At 49.6% G+C, this 14,568-nt stretch overlaps 1 protein-coding gene across 1 annotated transcript in view; it reads left to right on the forward strand.

Moving 5' to 3' along the window:
- CNDP1 (carnosine dipeptidase 1 (metallopeptidase M20 family)) overlaps positions 1 to 14,568 on the forward strand; it is a 29,501-nt gene that overhangs the window by 9,215 nt on the left and 5,718 nt on the right. The window contains exons 6-10 of the mRNA XM_010855092.1: positions 2,279 to 2,479; positions 3,684 to 3,768; positions 7,926 to 8,086; positions 9,329 to 9,493; positions 11,460 to 11,601. Coding sequence (XP_010853394.1) covers positions 2,279 to 2,479; positions 3,684 to 3,768; positions 7,926 to 8,086; positions 9,329 to 9,493; positions 11,460 to 11,601 — 754 coding nt within the window. The remainder of the gene's footprint in view (positions 1 to 2,278; positions 2,480 to 3,683; positions 3,769 to 7,925; positions 8,087 to 9,328; positions 9,494 to 11,459; positions 11,602 to 14,568) is intronic.

The raw sequence follows: 14,568 nt of genomic DNA on the forward strand, positions 1-14,568 counted from the left end.
CAATGGCTATGGCGATGGTGGGCTGTCCTATCTGGGGGGTACTGGGGTGGGGGGATCCATCTCTGGGCACTGTGTCTACAAGAGAAACACAAGGCAAGTGCAGCCCAGTAATGCCTGAGGCTGAGATCCTTGATGCTCCTTCTCCCAAATCCTGTCCATTGAGCAGGCCCTGGCTTTGCTTCTGTTTTTTGCTGGAAGTGATTTCATCAGATGCCAGAGACTCTCTCTCATGAGAAGAAGCAGAAGAGAAGGTTTAAGTGCTCTCCACTTGACTGCTTTATCTCACTGAGGAAGACAAGCTTGATGAATCAGGACATTTTTCTGGCCGGGCCCTGTTGACCTGTTGTTCATGCACTCCTCTAAATAAGCCCTTGGTTTCTTTCTCTCTCTTCAATTCTCTCTCTACTTTCTTAGTCTCTTTATCTTTACTTCTGCTCACCAGTTTCCTCCTCTCTTTTTCTGTTCTTCTTCTTTAAGAAGAGGAAAACAATATAAGTTTCTATGCATTTGTGCTAAGTTACTTCAGTCGTGTCTGACTCTTGGGACTGTACCCCTCCAGGCTCCTCTGTCCATGGGATTCTCCAGGCAAGAATACTGAAGTGGGTTGCTATGCCCTCCTCCAGGGCATCTTCCTGACCCAGGGATTGAACCCAAGTCTTTTATGTCTCCTGCATTGGCAGGAGTGTTCTTTACCACTAGTGCCACCTGGGAAGCACTGCATACATAATATATAATCCTCCATTCACCCTGCCTGTATGAAGGTAAAAAGCTACTTTGGTTTTTAAATTTCAGTTCTGAAACTTACATAATCACAAACAAAACGTATGAAGTCCTCATGGCCCTTAGACAAATCAGCTCATCTCTCCAAGCTTCACTTTCCTCATCTGTGATCTAAGATTGATCATTTCTACCTCCAGGCTTGTTGAGTGTATTAAGTGAAGTTACACGTATAAAGTTTCTCTAGTACCTGCAGATACCAGGCCCTTTATGAGCACTGGCTTCTTGCTTCCTGGTTCCCTCCCATCCCCTTCCCGTCTTGTTCAGCGCACTTACATGTACATAACCTCTCTGGCTCATTTTACCAAGAGGCAGGGCGAATATTAATACCTGCCTCACATAGAGAAGCGGCTGTCACTCGAGAGGTTACATGGCTAGTCCCCGGTCCCGTGGGTGTCAAGGGACAGAGCAGAGAGCCCTGGCTGCTGGTCTCACATCCTTCTCTGACACTTAATAGCTACTGGCTTGTATTTTATTAATCACATTTTGCCAGAAAATTCCAAGGCTTTTCAACTGCTCCTTAGCAATTGTTTTCTAGTTAAATGTTAATAAAGAGCTTTCAAATATTAAAATTTCAGAACTTTAGCTTGACTTCCTGACACCTAGAAATATATTCAGGGAATGCACTGAGCGAATCTTTATCCCCAAATCCCCTTAACCAACTGAGTGACCCAAGGTCACTTACTTTCTCATGCATAATCCCCCACTCATCCTGCCTTTGTTCATCTGGGGCGAGTCAGTCTCACTCATTAGAACTAATTAGTATGTTTGTGCTGCCTCATCTGCATTGAATCACTTTTCTACCCCTACCACCCCCATTTCACCTCGTGTTCCAGGAAAAGTCATTGACCTCTCCTCTCCACGGGCCTCTCAAAGATATGAAGCTATACATTATAAAGATGCAAAAAGATCAAAACCAAATGGGGGAAAAGCACATTGTAAAAATTTTAAAGGCGCCCTAATATTAACTAGAGAAAACCTCAAGTTCCATTTTGCTGTGAGATCAAAGCCTTTGAATAAGTTAAAAGGCAGATTGAGCTCATAGCTGAAAAATAACAGATACTTGAAATAAAAATTATCCCGAGGCTTAAACATTAGACAGCCTTTCAAAGGAAAGAGCTCTCATTTATCATGCTCAGAATTATGAGGACAGAAAAGAGACTTGGAATGGAGTAACCTTTCTGGAAAAAGTCCTCTTGGGGAGAGGAAGGGTAGGGCCCCTCTGCAGGGCTGAGCGGAACCCTGTGTTGTGGACATGGCCTTTTTAGAAACGCCCTTCCCAGATCCGTGGTCACCAACACGAGTTTCCTGCCTCATTGGCCATTACCTTGGCTCGCTCACAACCTGAGTTAAAACTGCTTCATTGTAAACAGGCTTGTGGGAATGTGTATAACAGTTCAGTGTATTTATGTTACACCCAAACACATCCTGGGTTTTCAAAAGGTGAAGGGCAAGGGGTCCACTCTTTCCTGCAGCATGATTTGCCCCATCGTTAATGCAGGACCTCCCGGTGAACATCAAATTCCTCATCGAAGGGATGGAGGAGTCTGGGTCTCTAGCCCTGGAGGAACTTGTCCGGAAAGAAAAGTCTGGGTTCTTCTCGAGTGTGGACTGCATTGTGATATCGGACAACCTGTGGATTAGCCGGAGGAAGCCGGCGCTCATCTACGGGACGCGGGGGAACAGCTACTTCACCGTGGAGGTACCTGCCGACCGTGGCCGTGAGGGAGGTGGGGGTGTCCACGCTGGGATCCTGGTGGGAGGACGGAGCAGACACTGACCTGGGTGCTTGACCCGGTGTGGGGGGATCATGGGGTCTTGGGATTGGGGGAGTCCATGAAGCCCCCCAGTAGTGAATGCATGTGCTTTGTGCATGTTTCTGGAGTGAAGAGGCAGAGGGGTTTGTGGCCAGGGGGATGCAGGAGAGATGCTGAGGCCAGAAGGAGGGATAAGAGCAGAAGGAGGGATAAGGGGTCCCAGAGGAGCACTACGAACCCAAGTGCTTTGTTAGTATTGCTGCCTGAGGAGGCAGAGGGCTTAAGTAAGTGAAGGATTCATCTGGCAGTGCCATGAGATGGCAGGGCAGGGCAGGGCCAGCCGGGCAGGAAGGCTGAGAGGGAAGGAGCTGAAAACGATCAAAAAAAAAAAAAAAAAAAAAAAACAACAACAAAAACCCAAACTCATTAGAAATTGGGAGCTGGCTGGACACTGTGTGCACAGCAGAAGGCCAAGTCATGTGAAGGGGATGGAGTCACAGGTCCACAGCCCTCCTGGAAATGGCAGCTGTGGAAGGTGTCTGTAGAAGATATTCCCTTCCAGACCTCCTCCAGTTCAGCAGCTGGGAGCACTCTGAAGTTTTGAGTACCAGAGAGACAGAAGCCTTAGGTCTTGTGGGTGGGTCCAAGGTCAGACCTCGAGGGATGAGCGCTGAGCCCGTGGAGCCCGTGAAGGAGCCCTTTGGGTCTCAATCCACGTGCAGAGGAAGGAGGCTCCAGGCGCACATTGGGGTGAGCAGACGGGAAAGCAATTATTAGAAGAGACAAGGAGACCTGTCCTGCAGGCAAGAGAAAACACGCAGAAGGAAGTTTCTTGGAGAATTTCTCTGGAAGGAGGGCTGAGTAAGAGACGGGGTGAAACCAGAGGGAGACAGCTCCGTGAACTTCGCCGTGGGCTGGGGTGCTGGTGGCCTGCGACCCAGCACTGCTGGAGGCGAGGCTGGGGGCCGACACCAGTTTCAGGGGAGCCAGTGGGGCATGAAGCCCCCCGTCGTGAGAGAGAAACACGGCGGGGGTGTCAGCTGACCCACCTGAGTCCTGAGGGCCGCCTGGGCGGGTCTGGCGCCAGGGGAGGGCTGTCGTCGAGCGGCCGTGGAGGGAGCAGCTGCTTTCCCTTTGCCTGTCTTGCAGGTGAAATGCCGGGATCAAGATTTCCACTCGGGGACCTTTGGTGGGATCCTCAACGAACCCATGGCAGATCTGGTCGCTCTTCTTGGTAACGTCCTCTTTCACTTTTTAAACCTCAAGGAATCTGCTAATGTGGTTCTGTTGGACTCAGCCCTCTCCTGCTCAGTTTCAGACCAGCCCTGAATAAGAAGGGTGGAGCAAAGGAAAACCTAGGGCTTCCCTGATGGCTTAGCTGGTAAAGAATCCGCCTGCAACGCAGGAGACCTGGGTTTAATCCCTGGGTTGGGAAGATCCTCTGGAGAAGGGAAAGACTACCCACTTCAGTATTCTGGCCTGAAGAATTTAATGGACTGTGTAGTCCATGGGGTAGCAAAGAGCTGGACATGACTGATCAACTTTCACTTTCGGAGGAAAACCTAAAACTCTTGAGGCTTATTAAGTCAATGTTATTTATTTCCATGGATTGAAACCCTCTCTCAATCTACCCCCTTTTCATTTACTGGGTGTCACAACACATCTGGCTGTCCCCGGGGACAGCGGTGGACAGACCCTTCTGAAAAGGCATCCAGAGCCGGTGCCCAGTCTGCCCCCACCTCTCGGCTTCTGTCCTGCAGGTCCCCAGGACCCCATGTGGCTCAGGGACACCAGTGAGGCTGTTGCAGCATTGGGGAGCCCTTCCAGGGCCCAAGAGTGGCTCTTGTCTAACACTTGGAATGAATTGTCTGAGGAGACACACCTGCTGACAAAGCAGCAGCCTTCACTGGGAAGGGCCCCGGGTGGACAGCGGCAGGGTGAGGGGCCCAGGAGGACTGCTCTGCCGTGTGGCTCGCCGTGCTGGGTTTTATGGTGATGGGATTAGTTTCCCGGTGGTCTCTGGCCAATCAGTCTGACTCAGGGTCCTTCCTGCTGGCACAGGCATCACTCAGCCAAGGTGGATGCCAGCGAGGAGGATCCTGGGGGGTTGGTAGGATGAGTGGCATCTCCTTTTGACCTTTCCTGTAATTCTTCTGGTTGGCGGTGGCTTGCTAATTCCGCGTTCCTTACCAGCACCTCCTGTCGTAAAACAACTCATGCAGATGGTTACTATGGTGCCTGGCCAGGGTGGGCGGCTTCAGTCAGTGTTTCCCCTAACAAGTCTGCTCGCTGCCCCCCACCCGTCCTCCCTAACTTCTCCGGTGGTGGGCCTGGTGGATGCAGGTGAATGTAATTGTGTATGTGTGTGAATGTGTATGTATGTGTGTGTCTGTGTCTGTGTCCAGGGAGCCAGCTCACCCACCTGACTCACCTGTAGCTCTCACCTACACCTGGACAGCCCAGCAGTCAGGTGGATCGTGGAGCTGAAGGAAGCTACATCTGTAGGGCGGCTTGCACAGTCCTGGCAGGGACTCTGCACGTGCTGTAATAACTTGTTGTCGTTGTTCAGTCGCTCAGTCATGTCCAACTGTTTGTGACCCCATGGGCTGCAGCATGCCAGGCCTCCCAGTCCTTCACTATCTCCCAGAGTTTGCTCAAACTCATGTCCCTTGAGTCAGTAATGCCATCCAACCATCTCATTCTCTGTTGTCCCCTTCTACCTTGACCTTCAATCTTTCCCAGGATCAGGGTCTTTTCAAATGAGTCAGTTTTTCGCATCAGGTAGCAAAAGTATTGGAGCTTCAACTTCAGCATCAGTCCTTCCAGCAAATATTCAGGGTTGATTTCCTTTAGGATTGACTGGTTTGATCTCCTTTCAGTCCAAGGGACTCTCAAGAGTCTTCTCCAACATCACAGTTCAAAAGCATCAATTCAAGTCATAATTTGCTTCTTTTTTTAAAGCGAGGTTCTCAGGTTAGACAAGCTTCAGACCCCACAATATCTGGATCCTTCTCACCTGGATAAAGATTGACTTTGTGCAAATTTCACAACAACCCCCTTTGGGCAAATTGCCAGAAAGCATTCCAGGATTCTTGCCTGGAGAGTCCCATGGACAGAGGAGCCTGGAGGGCTACAAGTCCACGGGGTCACAAAGAGTTGGACAGGACTGAAGCCACCTAGCATGCACGCACCCTCTGGGGGATCAATTAGCAAAGACCCCTCCTTTTCGCATCTTCACACGGCGCTGCCTCCGCCCTGCACGCTTACATCCTGGTGGCCTGGGGCCTCCGCCAGGGAACCACCAGCCCTCCGGCAGCCCTGCTGGGCGGTCGCCCCCGGTCTTCAGTGTCACTTTATCCTACTGCATCCTGCCCCTTCATTACCCAGTGAAACAGTGAGATCCACCTATTGTCTGTGCTGTCTCTTCTGTCTGCATATTTATCTATCACCTATTTTTTAAGGCCTTCTAGTTTTCCTGCAATATAACTCTTGGACAGTATTTTCCATGCTTGATGGCTTCAGACAGAAAACAGCGAGCCATTTTTCTTTAAAGTGTTTAAATTGTTTCCAGAAGAATTCAGATAGCATACAACTTAATATTTTTGTTTTGCAGGGTAGGGGGAGATAAAATAATCTCTGTTTTACCAGACCCATCCTCCACTGCCTCCCCGCACAGAATGCGTGGCATCCCTACATCTTTGGGAGTGCATTTAGAGTTCCCCTCCACCCGCCCCAGGCACTGTTGCCTCACCGCAACCTGGTAGACTGTGGTTTCACCCAGACACGGAATTCCATTCAGCCCTGCCAGGGCATAGTGTCTACTAGGAAAAGTCCCACCAGAGTCGTGAACAGGATGAAAAGCACATGTTTTCACTTTGTTTTTGAAACAAATCAGATACTCACTCCCCCTAGCCGGCATGGGGAAGGCCACTTCCATCCTGAGAAAACAGATTTACAGGACTGGCCCCCGGGGTATTTCTGCTGGAGGAAGTGGTGAGCTGCTCAGATCGCAGCCTCGGGTCTCAGATGTCGGTTTGAATCACCCCTGCCCCACTCAAGGGTGAGGTCTGGCAGCACCAGATAAATGGGCACGGTGACCCGTACCCTGGGCATCCTGGCCTCTGCTGCCCTTGGCGTTTCAGACACACGTGTCCGTTCTCACCACTGACTGTGCCGCCCCCCTCAGCTGGCCCCACAGGCTGGCCCAGGTGGTCCCACCGCTGGTTCCCTACCTGTGTCTTTCCGGCTGGGTTGCCAGCAGGTCTGTCTGCCGTTCATCTCTGTCCTCAAAGATGAGCCGGGCGGTGGAAGTTTAGGTTCAGTGATGCTGAAGACTCAGTGACTGTGTCACTGGTGGGGCTTTTAAAAGTTTTGTGTTGTTTTCATTGAGGTGACAGAAGTTCAGTTCAGTTCAGTCGCTCAGTTGTGTTCGACTCTTGGTGACCCCATGGACTGCAGCACGCCAGGCTTCCCTGTCCCTCACCAACTCCTGGAGCTTATTCAAACTCATGTCCATTGAGTCGATGATGTCATCCAACCATCTCATCCTTTGTCGTCCCCTTCTCCTCCCACCTTCAATCTTTCCTAGCATCAGGGTCTTTTCCAATGAGTCAGTTCTTCTCATCAGGTGGCCAAAGCATTGGAGTTTCAGCTTCAGCATCAGTCCTTCCAATGAATATTCAGGACTGATCTCCTTTAGGATGGACTGGTTGGATCTCCTTGCAGTCCAAAGGACTCTCAAGAGTCTTCTCCAACACCACAGTTCAAAAGCATCAATTCTTCGGTGCTCAGGTTCTTTATTGTCCAACTCTCACACCCATACATGACCACTGGAAAAACCATAGCTTTTAACTAGATGGACCTTTGTGGGCAAAGTAATGTCTCTGCTTTTTAATATGCTGCCTAGGTTGGTCATAGCTTTTCTTCCAAGGAACAAGGGGTGACAGAGGCGGATTGTAAATCAGTTACAGCCAATCCTAGTCTGTCGGTGCCCAATTTATTTTTGACTTGAATTTTACTAATGAGTTTGCATCATTTATTTGATATATGATACTCCTTATTGGGCCAAATGAGGGGAATTCATAACTCAGGACCCTAGGGGGGCAGATAAGCACACAGCATCTACAAGTACATCCCTGAAGAGCAGTTACGGTTGTATTTGTTTATAATGAATGTATATTATAAAATATGGTCTTTAATTTCTTCTTTATAATGAATATTTGTTCTTTAATGGTACCTGCGTTACAGTTTTTACCTTATGAGCTATGGGGCTTTGGTGAAGCAGATTAACAGGCCAGAAATGATCATGTCCATCCTAAGGCTCCTCTCCAGGGCTAGGACCCCGCACACCTGCAACTGCCCCCTGCCTCCACCCCTGTGTGTCTCTCATAGGCAGCCTGGTGGACGCGTCTGGCCGCATCCTGGTCCCTGGGATCTATGGGCATGTGGCTCCTGTTACAGAAGAGGAGAAGAGGGTATACGAGGCCATCGACCTGGATGTGGAGGAGTACCGGAACAGCAGCCAGGTTAAGAAGTTCCTGTTTGACACCAAGGTAGGTCACGCCTCGACAGGTAATCTGAAAGAGGAATGCTGAGAACCCATGCTTTCCCAGTGCTTGGTTTGCCGTGCGCTGCTGTTCTGTACATCTCAGAGCCGGGAGCATGCGCTCATGAGGGCAGGTTTCCCTTTCAGGGTCCTGTCCCAGGGTCAAGATCAGCCAGCCCTTGTCCTGGGGTCCGTGCGGCATGGGCATTGGGTGGCCTGACTCACAGCCGTGTGTTTCCAATCGGTTTATGAGACTCAACCCCATGCCAGCCTCAGCCAGTGAGTTGAGCCTCCTGTCTATTTAGAGGTTGAGATAGGCTGAGATTATTTCAGTTCCAAGATCCCTAATTGTTCTTTTTTAAAAATTTATTAAAAAAAAAGACAAAACTAGAGCTTTAGGGTTTAATCTAAAAATTCTCCATCACTGCCTCAGTGTAGTAAATAAGCCCAGAGCCAAAAGCATTGGCTACTGGCAAATCTGGGCTTCCAAGGTGGTGCTAGTGGTAAAGAACCTGCCTGCCAGTGCAGGAGAGATAAGAGACATAGGTTCTATCCCTGGATTGGGAAGATCCCCTGGAGGAGGGCATGACAATGCACTCCAGTACTCTTGCCTGGAGAATCCCACAGACAGAGTAGCTGTAGGGTCACAGAGTGGGACATGACTGAGTGACAGCACGCACACACTGGCCAATTTAGTTTTCTTTGTTTTCCCTTCTGCTTCTCCTCCTCCTTTTAAGAAACAAAAACCCGCTCGCCCCTCGCCCCTCCAGTGATGGGTCACTCTGGCTGGTTCCTGGGGAGGAACCTCCAGGGAAGGGAGGGACCCTGAACAGAAGTGGGGAGTTTATTATCATGAAGTGTATCTGTTCGCTCAGACTGGCTCTCTGGGGGCCACCGGCTTAAACGTCTGCAGATTTCTTTGATGGCTTCTGGAAAACAAAATGCATTTAGCACACAAGTGATCACTGGAATGCCTGGGGACAGAAATTTATAATTGAATCCCAGTTTTAACTGCAAACTTCAGAGCTGGCGCGATGAGGGGATGTGGTCGGCAGAAGCGGCTCGGGCAGGTCTCGGGTCCTTGGGGAACTCCACCTGTACCTTCGTCCAGACCCGTCTCAGTAAGGAGGTGATAATTAGCTTGTCGTGAGCGGTGTCACAGACGTACAGAAACTGGTGACACAAGGATACCACTCAACCGGGTTTTAATGAAACATTTTTCTCTGTAATAAATAATTTTATCTCATAGGAGGAACTTCTAATGCACCTATGGAGGTACCCATCTCTTTCTATCCATGGGATCGAGGGTGCGTTTCATGAGCCTGGAGCCAAAACAGTCATTCCTGGCCGAGTCATAGGAAAATTCTCCATCCGTCTAGTCCCTCACATGGATATGTCTGTGGTGGAGACCCAGGTAACCGCGTGCCTAGTTCTGCGCTTCGTCCGAGTGCTGTGCACCACAGTGTAGGGGGCAGTTCAGTTGTTAGCACTGAAGTATCATTCTTTTTTCCAATAGAAAAGGGACTGGAACAAATGTCAAGAAACTGATAGAAATTTTTGTTTGGTGAAAATCTCTCTGCTCAATTATATGCAATTACAGTAGTCAGATAAGCGACCATTTGTAGTTGGAGTGATGGGAAATTTTTAGATTAAATGGTAGACATGAAGGCAAGATTGGTTTTCCATCCAGATGGAGCAGCTAACTGCCTGTGGCTGGATTGAGCCGGAAAAATCTGCAGCCGCGGTCATCAGTTTGTCCGCGTTGTCTGAAATCCACTCTCTGAACGCAGCCATTTTAATGACAACGCTATCTGGCAGGAGTTCAGTGTCTGAATTATCAACCAAGTGTCAGTTCGCTCAAGTTTAATGGAAAGTAGACTCTGAATAAATGCGCTCAGCAAACACCTCATCCCATCCCTTTCTGTCCCCGTGTCATGTCCCTTTTATTGTTGATTGCATCCACACATTCCCTCCGCGCCCCCTTCCCTCCTCCCTCCTCTCCTCCCTCCCCTCCTCCCTCTTCCCTTCTCCCCTCCTCCCTCTGTTTTTGGACTTCCTGTCCCTCTTTCTACAACATATAGATTCCAGGAGGGCAGGGCCATCCTGCTTTTGCTCACAGCTGTGACCAGCTGGGTGCTGACCCAGCACCCAGAACGGTTCCTGCCACGGGACAGGTGTCCACTGACATCTGCTGAAGCCAAGAGTGGAAGGGTTTTTTTGTTCTGTTTTTGCCGTGTCACATGGCATGTGGGATCTCAGTTCCCTGACCAGAGATTGAACCCGGGCGCTCAGCAGTGAGAGCTTCCAGTCCCAACCCCTGGACCCCTGGGAGTTCCCTGGAAGGACTATTTCAGAGTCTGAAGTTACTCTCGGAGGATTTCCCTAGTAGCAGCTAACAGAGCCGAGGGAAGAGAAGGACACTGATGATAAGGCTTCTTCACAGCTTAGCTCAGAACTGCTCTCACTTCTGGGAAATTTCCAAATGTATCAGCTCAGTTCAGTTCAGTCGCTCAGTCATGTCAGACTCTTTGTGACCCCATGAATTGCAGCACGCCAGGCCTCCCTGTCCATTACCGACTCCCGGAGTTCACCCACACCCACGTCCATTGAGTCAGTGATGCCATCCATCCATCTCATCCTCTGTTGTTCCCTTCTCCTCCTGCCCCCAATCCCTCCCAGCATCAGAGTCTTTTCCAATGAGTCAACTCTTCACATGAGGTGGCCAAAGTACCGGAGTTCAGCTTTAGCGTTGTTCTTTCCGAAGAACACCCAGGACTGATCTCCTTTAGAATGGACTGGTTGGATCTCCTTGCAGTCCAAGGGACTCTCAAGAGTCTTCTCCAACACCACAGTTCAAAAGCATCAATTCTTCGGCACTCAGCTTTCTTCACAGTCCAACTCTCACATTCATATATGACCACTGGAAAAACCATAGCCTTGACTAGACGGAATTTTGTTGGCAAATAATGTGTTCCCCAAATAGTCATGAAGGTACTGATAAGTCCAAAGAGGGCAATCAGTCATCAGATGAAGTTATACTTGCATTATGTTTCATAACTAACAAAATTCCAAATAATCAGATGCTAACAGACATCGTGCTGAGGATAGGTTGGGGTGGGGCTGGACTTGGAGAGTCTAGGGGAGGAAGGGGAGTGAGACCCAGTGTTGCTTTCATTGGATGAAGCCCCCCGCTTACCCCCCAATCCTGGAGAGCCTGCTCACTCCAGGCCGGCCCTCCAGAAGACCTCAGGCAAAGCCCAAAATACTCAAATTTGTTGGGCTGAGGTTTAATTCGTTTCCTGATGAGAGATGACTGTGCATTCATAGTATGAGAGAATTACTTGAAGGTTTCTCTTACACCTGAAAATGTTACCTTTCAGGTGAAGCAGCATCTTGAATACATATTCTCCAAAAGAAACAGCTCTAACCAGATGACTGTTTCCATGGCACTGGGACTGCACCCGTGGATCGCAAATATCAGCGACCATCAGTATCTTGCAGCAAAAAGAGCCATCAAAACAGGTTGGGCTTAAGATATTTTGAGTTGCCAGTTTACCGTGGGGGGTGGTGCCTAGTGCAGCAGTGGATAAGGCGGGTGAGATTAAAGCCTCAGTGTCATCGTCCTTTTTCTATGGGCTGTATTAGCATGCACAATGCTCTGTCTCGTGAGTCTTCCCTATCATCTTCCCCATTTTACAAATAAGGCCCGAAGAGACAAAGTAATTTGCTGAAGGGCACCCAGCTATTAGTGGAAAAGCCAGCATTTAAGCTCACTAGGAGACTTGAATTTTGGGGAAAATGATGGACGTGAAAACCTCCAGTGCTCATGGAAATGATGGGAGTGTGGAAATAGCCGCTCAGTCATGTCTGACTGTTTGGGACCCCATGGACTACAGCCCACCAGGCTCCTCTGTCCATGGGATTTTCCAGGCAAGAATACTGGAGTGGGTTGCCATTTCCTTCTCCAAGAGATCTTCCTGACCCAGGAAATGATGACTAATATTTAAAAACATCCTTTTAAAGGCACAGCTGAAGCTGCATGAAAGTAAAGGAAATCCTCTGGGATTAAACATGAAGCAGCTAAGATTTAGTGGAATGAGCAAGCTGACACCAGGCTGCCCAGGAATTTGCTCTTCCTGGTCACAAGGCGCTTTGGGTATTAATGGTCTTAGGGCATCAGGAAGCAGAAAACTAGACCCTCTACATAAGGCAGGGCGTTCTCCAGGAGCCAGGCTCATCCTGGAGGGATGTGTATGTGTGTAAGCTTGACCCTCCTTGCTTGGGTTTTGGGTGAACACAGGGTCCCCCCATGAGAATGTTTAACCATGGACTCATCTTGGCATGGGTTTGGGTCTCTAATTCCCACCATGTATGGTCTTGTTCTTCCAAAGCCCTTGCTGGACTGCCTGGCTGGAGCAAACAGGCCCAAGGCAGGAACATGAGCTTCCACTGAAGCAGCTTCCTGGATATGAGCTCCTTGTACAAAATCACAAAACACACGAGAAGCTCAATTCCAGCCCATCTATATCTAAAACCAGCAGTCCTTCTCCAGAAATACAGAGTAGCTTTATTTGTAATTTCCTCCATGGCACCTCTTTTGACTTTCATATTCACAGGATCCTGTGAGTAGTGAGCAGGGGACACGTGTCTGGGCCCTGGCTGCTGGGAGAGAAGGAATAGCCAGCCTTTTTTCAACAAGAATGGGACACTGCCAACAATTACAAAATGCGGGGCTCTCCTAAAGGCAGGGCGGCCTTGGGGGTCTGTCCAAATGTGCGATGGGAAGACGCTGACACTTGTTTATATACAGAGGGGCCTTGGGGCATGCCCCTCATGATGGCGAGATGGAACTTGGGGTCCAGACCTCCTTGGTGCCCTCACTCTCTACCAGGATGGTCAGTCCAGGGACACAGACATTAACCATCACAGGACGAGTCCAAGACTGAGAGCTACATAATCGTCCCCTCTGCCGAGTGAAGAAAAACGGAGGAAGGGTTAGGAAGATAAAGGAACTGCCACTGAAGAGAGGCGTGTGATTGAAATGTCAAGGCCTCACCTACTCTTGCAGGGAAGCTTAGGCAACTTAGGGCCCATCTATGTTCTGGACCATTCTGCTAACAACGTCCACTGTCTTTATTCACCTTCACACCTTGCTCTGTGGATAAGGAAGTCCTGGGGCAGATTCTCTTTTGTGATTTTGCTTTGTTTTTCATTTCTGCTCTGTCACCAGCAACTTGTCCTCTAGCCTGGAAGGTCTGAACTCATCTCTTTCTAGACCTTAGGATATCCATTAATACCACTTCCTGGAGTACCTTGCAACACCTACCGTCTTACTTGGGTTTCTTTTACCTTGGGCGTGGCGTATCTCTTCACGGCTGCTCCAGCAAAGCGCAGCCATTGCTCCTTACCTTGGATGAGGGGTATCTCCTCACTGCCACCCTTCCTGACCTTCAACGTGGGATAGCTCCTCTAGGCCCTCCTGCGCCTGCACAGCCACGGCTCCTTGGACCTGGGGTTGGTCCTCCCGGCCACCGCCCCTGGCCTCAGGCGTGGGGGCATGGGCTAGCTCCTCCCTGCTGCCGTCCTTGACCTCAGATGCAGGGTAACTTCTCTCGTCGCCGCCCCTGACCTCGGAGGCTGGGTATCTCCTCTCAGCCACTGCCCTTGACCTCGGACGTGGGGTAACTCCTCTTGGCGGCCACCCTTTGGGCATGGGGTCCTCCTGGCTTCTGCCCCTGACCTTGGATGTGGGGTGGCTCTTCTCAGCCGTGCTTAGCATGCCGGTTGCAGCCGCCTGTGCTTTAGCGTGCCGGTCACACAGCCTTGTCTAACTCAATGAAACTAAGCCATGCCCGTGGGGCAACCCAAGATGGGCAGGTCATGGTGGAGAGATCTGACAGAATGTGGTCCACTGGAGAAGGGAATGGCAAACCGCTTCAGTATTCTTGCCTTGAGAACCCCATGAACAGTATGAAAAGGCAAAATGATAGGATACTGAAAGAGAAACTCCCCAGGTCAGTAGGTGCCCAATATGCTACTGGAGATCAGTGGAGAAATAACTCCAGAAAGAATGAAGGGATGGAGCCAAAGCAAAAAGAATACCCAGCTGTGGATGTGACTGGTGATAGAAGCAAGGTCCAATGCTGTAAAGAGCAATATTGCATAGGAACCTGGAATGTCAGGTCCATGAATCAAGGCAAATTGGAAGTGGTCAAACAAGAGATGGCAAGAGTGAATGTTGACATTCTAGGAATCAGCAAACTAAAATGGACTGGAATAGGTGAATTTAACTCAGATGACCATTATATCTACTACTGCGGGCAGGAATCCCTCAAAAGAAATGGAATAGCCATCATGGTCAACCAAAGAGTCCAAAATGCAGTACTTGGATGCAATCTCAAAAACGACAGAATGATCTCTGTTTGTTTCCAAGGCAAACCATTCAATATCACGGTAATCCAAGTCTATGCCCCAACCAGTAATGCTGAA

Source organism: Bison bison, unplaced genomic scaffold, assembly GCF_000754665.1.
Source record: "Bison bison bison isolate TAMUID 2011002044 unplaced genomic scaffold, Bison_UMD1.0 scf7180017864353, whole genome shotgun sequence".
Taxonomy (NCBI): Eukaryota; Metazoa; Chordata; class Mammalia; order Artiodactyla; family Bovidae; genus Bison; species Bison bison.